At 31.6% G+C, this 12,118-nt stretch overlaps 1 protein-coding gene across 1 annotated transcript in view; it reads right to left on the bottom strand.

Moving 5' to 3' along the window:
* LOC130442658 (cadherin EGF LAG seven-pass G-type receptor 2-like) overlaps positions 1 to 6,228 on the bottom strand; it is a 32,694-nt gene extending 26,466 nt beyond the window's left edge. Inside the window, exons 1-2 of the mRNA XM_056776971.1 lie at positions 5,848 to 6,228; positions 1,386 to 1,478 (exon numbers count right to left, since the gene is read on the bottom strand). Coding sequence (XP_056632949.1) covers positions 1,386 to 1,464 — 79 coding nt within the window. The 5' untranslated portion in view covers positions 1,465 to 1,478; positions 5,848 to 6,228. The remainder of the gene's footprint in view (positions 1 to 1,385; positions 1,479 to 5,847) is intronic.
* Positions 6,229 to 12,118: the final 5,890 nt, after the last annotated feature.

Here is a 12,118-nt window from a genome sequence, read left to right as displayed (position 1 = left end):
ATGTTGATTTATCATGTTTTTATAGTTAAAAATAATATCTAACAATTTCTCTTAAAATTGTCCTTTTCTCACATATAATCGTTTGTACCTTTTTTCTTAAGTAATCATTAAAGTTATATGTACAAAAACATACTTAACATTACTTATTGTAATTAAGTATAAAATATTAAAAGTTAATTTTGAAAAATTGAAAATTTTCACCATTAAAAGAAAGGTATCTTACTAAAAAATGAATAAGCAAACATTTTTCAATTATTTTTCCAAAATGTTGTTTTTTTGTGTAGATTATGTAGATTATTATGAACGATTATATGCGAAAAGTGCGTTTATGATCACATTTAAAGTCATAACACTATATGAAATCTCAATGTGAGATATTTCCCATTTTTTTTTCATAAATCCGCCGTAAAAACGAAGATTTAAAAAAAAGTCATCGAAATGATTTTTCGATATTCTAGAGCTAAAAAACGAGGGGACCGCAAAAGTATAACATTTCCGTCAATTCCATTTAAATATGAAATAATAAAATACATTTTGTTAGTACTATAACTATTATTATTATTATTATTACTATTACTAAAATTCAACTAATTCAGTTCATGATTTTAATAACCCCTACAAAAACATAGCAATCAAAACTTTATGTTATTTAAAATAGTCTTAGTATGTTCAAATTTAATACTATCATTTTTTATAAGAATAAGTATTGAATAAAATTGTTATAACGGTTTTTTTATTCTCTCAAATCACCCTCTTAGAGTTCAAATTGACCGACAGGTGAAAGGAAATATTTAAGCAAGCGGAAGCAGCTCCTTACACCGTAGTTCCTACCATAGTTCTCTCTTGGACCAGTGATTTTTATTGGGCATCCTTCAGCGATCGCGACTACCGTCCGAAGTAAACAATCTTTGTTATTTATCAGACTTAATATTATAGATGTACTTGTAATAAGAGGCCTTCAAAAGGAGTATACTCATTCTAATAATTCTATGATTTTCAAGTTGTTTATGAAAATATTAATTACGTGAATACAACCGCAAATATAAGAGATTATTCTTATTATAATTATCGGATCTTTTCACTATAGTATAAGTAAGAGTAACTAAAAGTCATATGTCAATGTCATATGCTAGATAGTCAATATAAATGACTATCTAACCATTTTAAGATTATTTCATTCCTAAAGGAGAAAAAACCCAAATCAATAAAAATATCAATTAGTCAAAGATTTCAAAAACCAAATAATAAAAACTGATGTATTCCAAATTGTGACTTTTATATATTTTGGTGCAGACTGTACTTATCAAAAAATAATGTTTGGTAAAAAAGGTCTATTATGAATACAATAAATTCTAAGATACATCAAAATAATATTGTTGACAAACCTGTTACGGATTTGTGAAGGAGAATTGCCAAAACCAATAATAAACATCTACAACTTGTTCCCAAATCAGGTTTGGCCATGGCATAAAAAACATCTGAAACAAAAACTATTTATTATAATACATTGTGATTATAATATGTTTTTATAGAATCAAAAATTTTGATCTAGTTTTTCGTTAATACGACCATTAGAGTGAAAATAAGTAAAGCTATTAGGATTGATGCCCTTTTCATTTTGTAACGTGTAACGTGTAACGCTTTACTCTTACCCATAGTTACCCACATCGGCGAAGAAGACACAAAACGGATATATTTCGAAGTGAGGGATTCGACCTAAGTTGCAAACCAGATTTAGAAGGTAGAAGCAGAATACTTTTGTCCTTAAAGCGAATGAACCGAAAAATCGCTCTACGATATAAGACGATATAGGCAATATACCTTATTATTCTTTCCATGACAACTTCAATGAAATGTCAGGAACCTTTTGAGTAGATACGGCGAACAGCGTGGCTAGCAATCGGCGCTTGGGAGTTTCCGGGCCCCGGATGTGAAATGTGCAATTGGTTATATATGCGTGAGGGCGACATGTGACAACATAGCGACTGAAATACGCAAGCAGCCCACGCTTCTTCAAAATTTCCTAATCGATTCTTGAAATGCTCAAGGAATACTGCATCCGGGTAAAGCTAATAAAGAAATGGGAGAAAACAACGAAGAGATATTGCGACAGGCTCATTTTGTACCATTGAAAGAGAAATCCGTTTATTTTGCTGGTTATCACGAAAAAAACTTTGGTGATATCCTAACTAAATGTGAAACCCTGTTAAGCTAAACATTATACAGATATGTGCCCAACAGCGACATAAAGTGAAGATATAGTAGATAGCTGCGAGATATATTGCAGAATTCTATATCACGAGAGATAACTATCGTTGCTGGAGATCCAAAGACAATGTACACCTTAAGCATGTTATTGACCGTTTTGTATGAAGAATAAACTAGTCATTTTCAACACCACAGCCAATCACTAAATTGTACGACTCTATACTTGAAAATCACTTGTGAACCGATAATGCAGAAATCAAGTAGATTATATTTATGATCAATCATTGATAAAAATCTTATTCTTAATATCAAGACATACTCCGGGTACGGACTTCAACTTCAGTTATTAGTTACAATTCTTCGCATTAAATTAAATACCTCAAGGAAAATAATTTAGACAAAACAAATGGAAACATATCCGTCTAAAAAACAAACAATTCGGGGATTTGATGGTAGTAACATAGAAAACATCTAAACACAGAGAACAGCGAAACTATCAGAAACAATTTAGAAACAACCGCGTCGCAAAGAAATAAAATACCTGCAACAAGCCGTGGATGTCCCTAAAAATACGGCAGCTGATAATACGTAGGAAAAATATAATGAAAACTGGCCTGAAAGAAGAACGACAAAGGTAAAAATATCAATGTCTCAGAGTAAACTTGTACAAAAGAACTGTCCACAAGATAAAAACACCTATTTTAATTAACACCGCCTGATCTAACATCAGATAGGACCAAAACGAAACTAATTATAGCCAAAGTGAACGGCTCAATTTCTCTCGTTACCATTTATCAGAATCCTACGATTTGAAGTTTGATTTACGAAATAATTATTAAAAGATTTATTAAAATATTGACAGGACTCAATTTGCACATGTGCAATGAATAAAAATGATTAATAATATAGATAAGATCGATTAAAAAATAAGTAGAATATTTTCTCTCTTTATTCATTTTATTACAACTTATTAATGAATATCGTTATTACTTTTTTTGCGCAATTTATACATTCTTTTAGCAAAAACATTTCGAAAACATTAATTTTACACAAAAATTTTCGTATTCGTAAAGTGAAAAGCTTCCCCTGTGTTTGACATATATTCGATAGTTAAACCTTGTATGGTAAAATGTATTCTATACAAATTTTTTTATCAACAATATTGTGTAATACAAACTTAACGATAAAAATCAAAAATTTCATTGTAAACACGTATATTTATATTCAAATGTATTTCAAAATAGTTAGTTATACGGATGTTCTTAACGAGCTAGTATGGTTTCTTTGGCAACTAGAGCACAATGTTTTGAATAATTTACGTTTTTTTCATAAATCACAACTACAACGATACGTCCAGTTATGTTGTTCCGTTTAATAAAATGTTCTAGAAATATTTACCGTAATAATTTCATATATAAGTATATAATCTTTAATCGAATCACTTGTAAAAGAGGGATTTAATTAGCACTATCTTTGCTAGACATGTAGTTAATTAGTTTTATGATTGAACCACCGATACAGTTAAGCTCATAACTAAACTTATTTTACGAAGTGAACCTCAATTATTAGAAAGTTCTTATCAATATTCCAATCCATATAAATATTGGAATAAATTCATCGATCCAATCTTGTTAAATTTATGAATGTTTGTTACCCTAACACTAAGAGTTTTAAGTGTGTTTTATTGTGGTCAAATCTTGTTTATCATATTGTTATTGTCTGTAAGATTGAAATAATCTTTGTAAATTAAATGAAGAGCTGATTCAACTGTATATTAATTAACATTAAATTCAAATACCCCGGACAATTCAATTTTTCTCAGTGAAAATAGGACCAATTGTTTTTTGATCTATTACTCCAACGTGTTCATTAATCGTTTGTGGATATTGGGTGTACAATTTTCCCATCCAACGTGAATTGATACGTGATCCCTATCTTCAACTATACCAATTTATGGTAACTTCCATTACATGAAATCATGAGAAAGTTCTCGATTTCTATCATAATTTTTGACGGACTTATTCCTAACAATTTTCTAAATATAGTAATTAAAAAAATTTGTTCAATTCAATTAGTTAAGAAATAATCCCAAACAGGAGATTACAGGCTTGTCCGATAGCTCAGCTCTGAGGTTCAATGCCATAAGATGTTGGTTTGAAAATGCTTGGATGAGTTGAATAAATGAATGAAAGATAACGTTATCCTTAAATGGATTCCGAGACACACTGAAGTAAAGGAAAATAGCAGACGATCTTGGTGAGTAAGTAAAAAAGTAGAGACGCATACCCCTGAACAGGACAATAGAAAAAACATTAGAAAAAGAAGTAGATAGGATACTCCTGAGAAACTATAGGTACCCAAAGAAGATCCATTGATTATATCAACCTCAGTAAGAACGATTTAGGAATATTAAGGGTAGTATTGCCGCCTCATTGTGAGAGACTACGGAACTACAGAGTGTCACTCCTGGAAGATAGAACCATCCCAAAACCTGCACTCTCTGAAAAGAGTTATAGATCAACTGTAAATACTAAGTATCCCTAGAGCCACTGCAAGAAAAGGAAACACAATAGATCCTTACGTATATATTATGATACGCCACAAGATATTTTTCCTTTATTGTTTATTATCTTGTTTTATAGCCTTTTGGGGATTCTACGTCCAATATAGATCTTACAAATGGTGATTAGATGTTCAAACTGCTTTTATTTTGCTCTAATGCTCAAGTATTACCAAATAAAGCTGATGTTGAGGAATGCTTGAATTTGAATTAATTCGGGATAGGGATCTTATTTCTTATTTAAGCTGAATATTGTCAATGTTTTGTGGGAACAAATCTAGAAGAAATAGTAAGTTATTAAAAGAAAAAGATTTGATTGCAGCTTTTTTAAGGAACATAGATCTAGAAACAGCCAATTTATATAGAAACAAATATAGAAACACTCAGTTTTTTATAGAAACAGATCTAGTAACCCTCAGTTTTTTATGAACAAATCTAAAGACAGACTTTTTATAGATACAGAAACAGTCATTTTTTCGTGAAAACCTATCTAGAAAGATTTAATTTTTCATGAAAACAGATCTAGAAACAGTCATTTGTTTAGGGAATTAATTTAATTTTTCATAGTCACAATCAGTTTTTTATAGAAACATATCTAGTTATAGTCAGTTTTTTGTGGAAACATACCTAGGAACAGTCAGTTTTTTGTGAAAACAAATCTAGGAACAATGAGTTTTTTTTTGGTAGCAGAACTAGAAACATTTAGTTTTTTATGATGATTTTTGTGATGAAGTACCTTTTAATATATTGTGTATCTATTCCTAATTCTGTGTTTACAGAGAAAAGCTGGAAATTGCTGTGTTGAAAATATTGAAAACCCTTCACAGCATATTGAAGTACAAATTTATAACACAAAATAATTCTGTATTAAGATTTACCAATAATGTAGAGTATTTTTGATCTAATTATTCTTTTTTATATATATAATTACAATTAGACATTTTGTAAAGAATGGAATCTTTAATCTTATTGAATATTATTATTACCCAAATTTAATTTCGACTAATACGATGATATTTTTCAATATCAATTAAAATCGAAATTATGACTTTATTCTATTATATGATGAATCATCTTACCCTGTTACTCTTTTACCATATTCCGCCCCTCTTCAACCCTATTGCTTATTCCACCGTCACTCAAAACACAACACAATGTCGCAAGACACTTTTTTTTCTAATTCACCACGTCGATGTTACGATATAAATGAAATACTGAAACTACTTATCGAGTAAAGCCACTATTCCATGCACCTGTTAGCTCGTGCTCACTTGGCGTAAACAATGAAAACGTAAAAAACTTTTTCATCCATTACATTCGTACCTCCTTTAGAATTGTGATACGTGGGCTCAAAGTATAGTTTTACCATATTTTTTTTCTTTGTGCACAGACTTTCATTCTTTGCATGTTTCACTTAAAACTTAAAAAGAGAATTGAAAATACGATATCAATTTATTATTAATGGTATGAAGCTTTCTTTTTTGAATGAATCAATTTTGTTGTAATAATCAGACCTTATATAGAGTGAGTATGATATATAGAATGAATTCAATAGTTCAAAAAAATCTATTTTTTCTTAAAAATGCTAGTACCTATCGTTTACTATATCTAATCGACACAACACATATAGGGTTTTACCATTAAAAAAAATATGTCATCGTCGAAATGGTTAAATCGCAACACAATCATTTTGATTGATATATTTATAGGGTGTGTAAAGATGTACATGCCAGATGGTGCTCCACCGCGCTTTGATAGAAGGTGTCGTAATTGGTTGAGGAACCATTTTCCGAATCGATAGTTTGATAAAGGTACAGAAACTCCGATTCATTGGTCTTCTCACTTATGCGATTTTACTTCTTTGGAACACACAATTTGTTCTTATCTCAAGGAAAAATCTATGTTACAGACATAAATTGGAAGTTAGAATTCAACGTCACTTTAAGACTTTAATATTTTTTAGAAAAAGGATTCGTGAAATTTTTGTTACATTAATAACTTTATGTCAGCATCTGGTATTACTTCATAATTATTAAATCGATGTTTGAAAAGTAAATAGTATCAAGTTTTACCAATTGTACCCTATGGTGTAAATTTGAATGATGTTTAGTTCAATTGAGATTCTGGTTAATAAATCTAACCTCAAAAAAGTTCAATGTTCAACAATACTAGCGCAATGCAGATCTATAACCTGCGCAACACTAATATGGACGACAAACAACATGTTAAACGCTATTATGATCCGGAGTTTTGCTACTTTTTCAGTGTACCCGTTCTGTTTATGTTTTTATTCCAAAATTACATCCTTACCCTGGCAATCCAGATTTTAACGTAATTTTGTTATTGTGAGAATGAATTACTATGTGTGGCTTCAATAAACATATATAATTTTAAAAACTCCTGTATAATATTTAGTTTTCTTCTCATCATTTCTTAAAGCTTCCCTCGATAGGGTGGGTTTTAATAATGTACTGATACGAGCTAACTTAAAATGAACATCACATGTCTTCTGATGATAAATCTGTCTGAACTTCTAGAATATATTCACATGGAAATTCTTCTGGAACATTTGGAGTCCTCTAGTAAAACCTATAGTTAATTTTTTATGAAAAAATGATATTGAATTAAATTCTACCAAATAACAGTTGTGACTACGAACAGAAGTAGACTTTGAAAAGAAATAAGCTTCATGAAGAATCTTTTCTAGTAACCTTTCACAAATACAGAACTAATTCGTGTAATGTATGAGGTATCTTACTTCTCTAACTACATCTGTGACAACTTACTTTACGATAATTACATGCTCTACATTACACTACTTTTTGAAGTTTTCTTCCTCTTTCCTATCTTTTTGTAGAGACGAAGTTTCCATCTGTCTTATAGCCCATATAGCACATATTTAAACCCAATCAGGGTGTATTCTCCAGGATGTATTCTCCAGACGTGTTGGTTTCCTTAACAGAAAAAGTAGAGGCTGGTCTGCTGTATCTGGCTAACATATACTTGTGAAAATACTATTCTTAGGTTACTATAAAGCACCTACAAGATTACTAATGATATGGTCGTACCTGAAACAAAGAGCTTGAAGCATACTCTTGTACATTTCACTTTCTTCTGTTAAATATATTCTTTTATATAGCATCTGGCCATCATGTTTTATGTTCCTTGGATAGCTGGATAGGATACTGTTTATATTTTAACGACGTAATAGTCGAAATATGAAAAAAACTAACAGTACCCCTTTCAGATCTAATTCCACACTCTATCACCTTGCGAAATGTAGGCATCGTAAAGAACTTTTTGATTCAAATGAGATGGGCAGGTGAAACCATAGATCAACCACATGGGTTAAACAGGCCCCCATTAACTAGCGCCAGGGCCAGAAACAAATTCATTGGATGAAATAGATTCCAAAACATATCCGTATAAAATGTCATCATAATGTTGCCAGTAGTTTCGGCAAAATCCTAAAATATGAGTATATATGTTTTTCCTTAACGCTTTTTATCTTGAATACGGATATCGTATATTACATAATGCACTCCAATTATTTTTCACTTTTCTACCTATCCTAGAGACGGAATCATTTTTTTGAAGCACTCTGTATTAGGTGGTTTTTCTTATACACTTTAATTTCGACAATTGCATAATCCTATCATAATAATAACGAGTCATGAAGAGTATATTTATTATTCAATCGTTTAAGCTCTTTTCCATTGTTAGATTTTATTTTCCGCTTTATCTGCCGTCATTTGTCTCAACGTGAACTTATTGATCAGTATAATTTGTATGTATACTCAAGCATGATTCCTGTTTATCTACTGGAATCCTCGCCCACCCTCTTTATGTATTCTTGCCCTTATTTATAATGTAAATATTCCGAGCCGTCAGTTGCATTTAATACAGTCACGCTCACTATCAGGAAAATTACTCATTACAAAAAAATATATTTGTCGAATTTTAGCGATTTCTAAATGTATGCCTAAAAGATCTAGAGTGATTATAATAACTATAGATTAAAATTAGTTTTCAATAATATAAATACCTTTCTTGTGAATATTATTTCTCTTCAATTCATCTTGAAATATACTGTGTGGCTATAACAAAAGTCTTAGATGCTGCTTATATCGAAGAAGTTTGGGCCTCGGGGTTCCTATGCACAATTCATAAATCAGCTTCTATTTTCGCAGGTTACTGGCAAAGAAGTTTGTTATATTCATAAAAAAATTGAGTGAGCAAAACAAAATTTTAGTATATGTTTTTTATTAGGTATTTCCTTGATTCCTCTGGAGGTCGGGGTGAGAATGTTTACACTAAACAGTAACTTTTTCGGGATGCATTGGTAGCTCCTGCAATGCTTCTGGCTGGTCTTCACTCCCAATGCGGTGATTTTGCTTGGTGACGTATCCATTCAACCAGAAATGAGCTACGTCGCTGAACACAATTTTTCGCTAAAAAAGTGGATCTTCCTCCAACTTTGCCAGCGCCTTTCGCAAAATTTTCCAAAGGCCCAATTTCTGCGAACGGCGGCGAATCGACATTTTACAGTCATTCACAGTGTGAACTGTGTCCGAATTTTAATCTGCCCATAAATTGGAAGAAGTACGCGATGCATTCTCTTAACCAACCATGAATTTTCATAGTAAAATTCAATAATTGCACGCGTTGTTCGTTCTTAAGTCGATTCATGATTAAATTATAGACCAAATTGAACAATTTTGACAATGACACAAGAAGCCATTCACGGGTGATCTGTCAAAAACCGTGTTGCCAAAAAGATAACAGCAAAAAAATCACTAGTTATTATCCAGGGTCTACAAATGTTGTTATTTCAACTATCTCTTGAGACGGGAGAACAAAAAAAGCCTAGTTGGACGAGGTTGGGGCTGAAGAAAACCAAGTGATTGGGTGCGTTGTGTGGTGGAGCTTCCTTCCTCCAGCCTGACGTGGTTGATCGTCTGTTTTAATCTTTGTACAGGAAGTGATAATTTAGTCATTAGTAGTATTATACCACATGTCCAGCTACGAAAGACAATCATTCCCAAAACATTCCCCAACCAGTCTCTGACGATGTTTTCTCGAATCTAATGCCACTTGATTGCGTATCGCTGTTCGTTGGTTTTATATACTGCTTGTCATAACTCAGGAATTATATAATATTTTGTAACAAACAAAACTGGTACAACTTGTATTATATTTTAATATAAATTATTATAACATTTCTAATTATAATAATTATTTTTTATATTATATTTACTGTTTATCTTTCTGATGGAGACATGTCATAAAATTTAAAGGTTTCTCTGCTCTGTTCTAACCTGCTGGTTCGTTACAATCGTTTATCATTTTGGAATGTTTCGTCTTTATTTTTTAACATTGTTCTGATGTGTACTGCTACCTTGTCTTTATTCAAAACACCGTTTCTGTCTTGTAGCATTATTTCTTTATTTATACAAAATATTGTTGTACCTAATTTTTTTTATCATTTTTTGCGTCTAAAGCTATTAATTCCTCAAGTCCACTGCCTCCACTCGCTTCTGAAGCTGATTCTAATTTTTCTATATATTCATTGACATAAAATTTAAAAATTTGAATTTATTTTTACATATTAAATAAATTATTTCTTACCAAAATCCCTATGATTAACGAAAAAGGTAAAAGAAATATTGATAATATTTTTGAAAAAAATGCACTGCCTGACACACTCTTATACTTTTGACAAACCTTGACATTAGATCTTATTTGGAAAGATGTGATAAGTATAAACATTAAAAATAAGCAAATCCAAAACGAATTGATAAGGATAATCAAGGCTCATTCTTTTATTAAGTGAGGTATCAGATTTGACACAAAAAAAAAACAGTTTTACGTATTATCGTAACGAAAAGTCAACGCAATGACCTTCAGTACGGTTTATGGCTTCAATAGATGCATGGTACGTTTCCCAAAGATGATTTTCAAATTTCAAAAAGTATAAACGCTGTATAGATCCGGGAAATTGTTAAATTCATTCCTGAAGCTTCTCATGACACAATTATGAAAATTTTAGCATATACATTGGGTAATCGTAAGGAGCACCATCTTGACTGTGCTCGCAAGTTTCTTCAACAATGTAGACAACAACAGAGGTAGGCAACAAGGAGAGGTTGTCTATCGTCACAGGAGATCAAAAGTAAGCGAAACAAAACAACAATTTCGTCAAGTTGCGTCACTCTGGGTCAACATTACCAAGGAAATTCAAATAAACGCAGTGGTTCTTCACGACAACGCTCGACTCAACATCGCTCATTAAATACAAGAGCTTTGGAGAAATTTGAATATATTGTTATTCCCCAACTCCCTCACAGCCCGGATTTAACCCCCAGCGCTTATTACATCTTCTCAAAGCTCAAAGCTCAACACTTAAGTGGCAGACGCTTCAAGAGTGACTATGAAATCCGAGCAGAGGCGCGAGACATCTTTGACTAAAGAATACAAAAGCTGGGCACCGTCTTCCGAATTGTTGGGAAATAGACAACAGTGTAAGCTTTCCAACGATGTATAAATTAATAACAATAAATAATGTTCTCTACTTGTAGAAAACCCTTACTATCGGTACAACTTTCGGAGTATGCTTTCAAAGTTTTCAGTTAGAACAACTACCATGAAGAAGTATGCAACTGAAAGAAATTGACAAGCCATCACAACATTATATTGCCAAAGATAGAGCAATTTGATGTAAATAAGTCTGACTCTTTCTTTTTTCTCTTAGTTATAGTTTTCAATTTTTCTAAATAACTCTGGTAGACAAAAAAAATTTTCACGAAGTAATATAAAATTAAATAACATACTATAGTAGAATGATCTAAATTCAAAAAGGACCAGAAAAAACATATAACACTTTTTAATTAAACTACATACAGAACAGTTTCGTTTAAGATTTGCGGCCATATTTGTATGATTTACACAAAACTAACATATAACATATTAAAAATATAGATCAACACATTTAGTTTTTCCAGTCAACTTTCAAAAACAGATGAAATCATTGTGGATTTGTACAATTCATAACGAAAAGCGAGGTAGAGAGCCACAGGGGCTTAGGAAGCATCAATTAAACAAATCTCCCGGTTGAAGAACATCCGGAAATGGACAGGTATCAAAGCATCGAAAAATGTGTAGGTAAAAACAGGCATCAGCTTGCCATTGTGATTGCCAACGTCAGGGGGACCTGATAAGGCACAATAAGAAGAAGAGGTCTAGTTCGTAACTTCACCATAAATATATCAAAACTTGCCGCGTACAAAAAAAGACGTATTCGTATAATAAAAATAGTAGTCTGAACGACGTTACAAAAATCGTGTAAGCCGT

This window comes from Diorhabda sublineata, chromosome 4 (genome assembly GCF_026230105.1).
Source record: "Diorhabda sublineata isolate icDioSubl1.1 chromosome 4, icDioSubl1.1, whole genome shotgun sequence".
NCBI classification, from domain to species: Eukaryota; Metazoa; Arthropoda; class Insecta; order Coleoptera; family Chrysomelidae; genus Diorhabda; species Diorhabda sublineata.
This window is presented reverse-complemented; position numbering and strand designations above follow the sequence as displayed.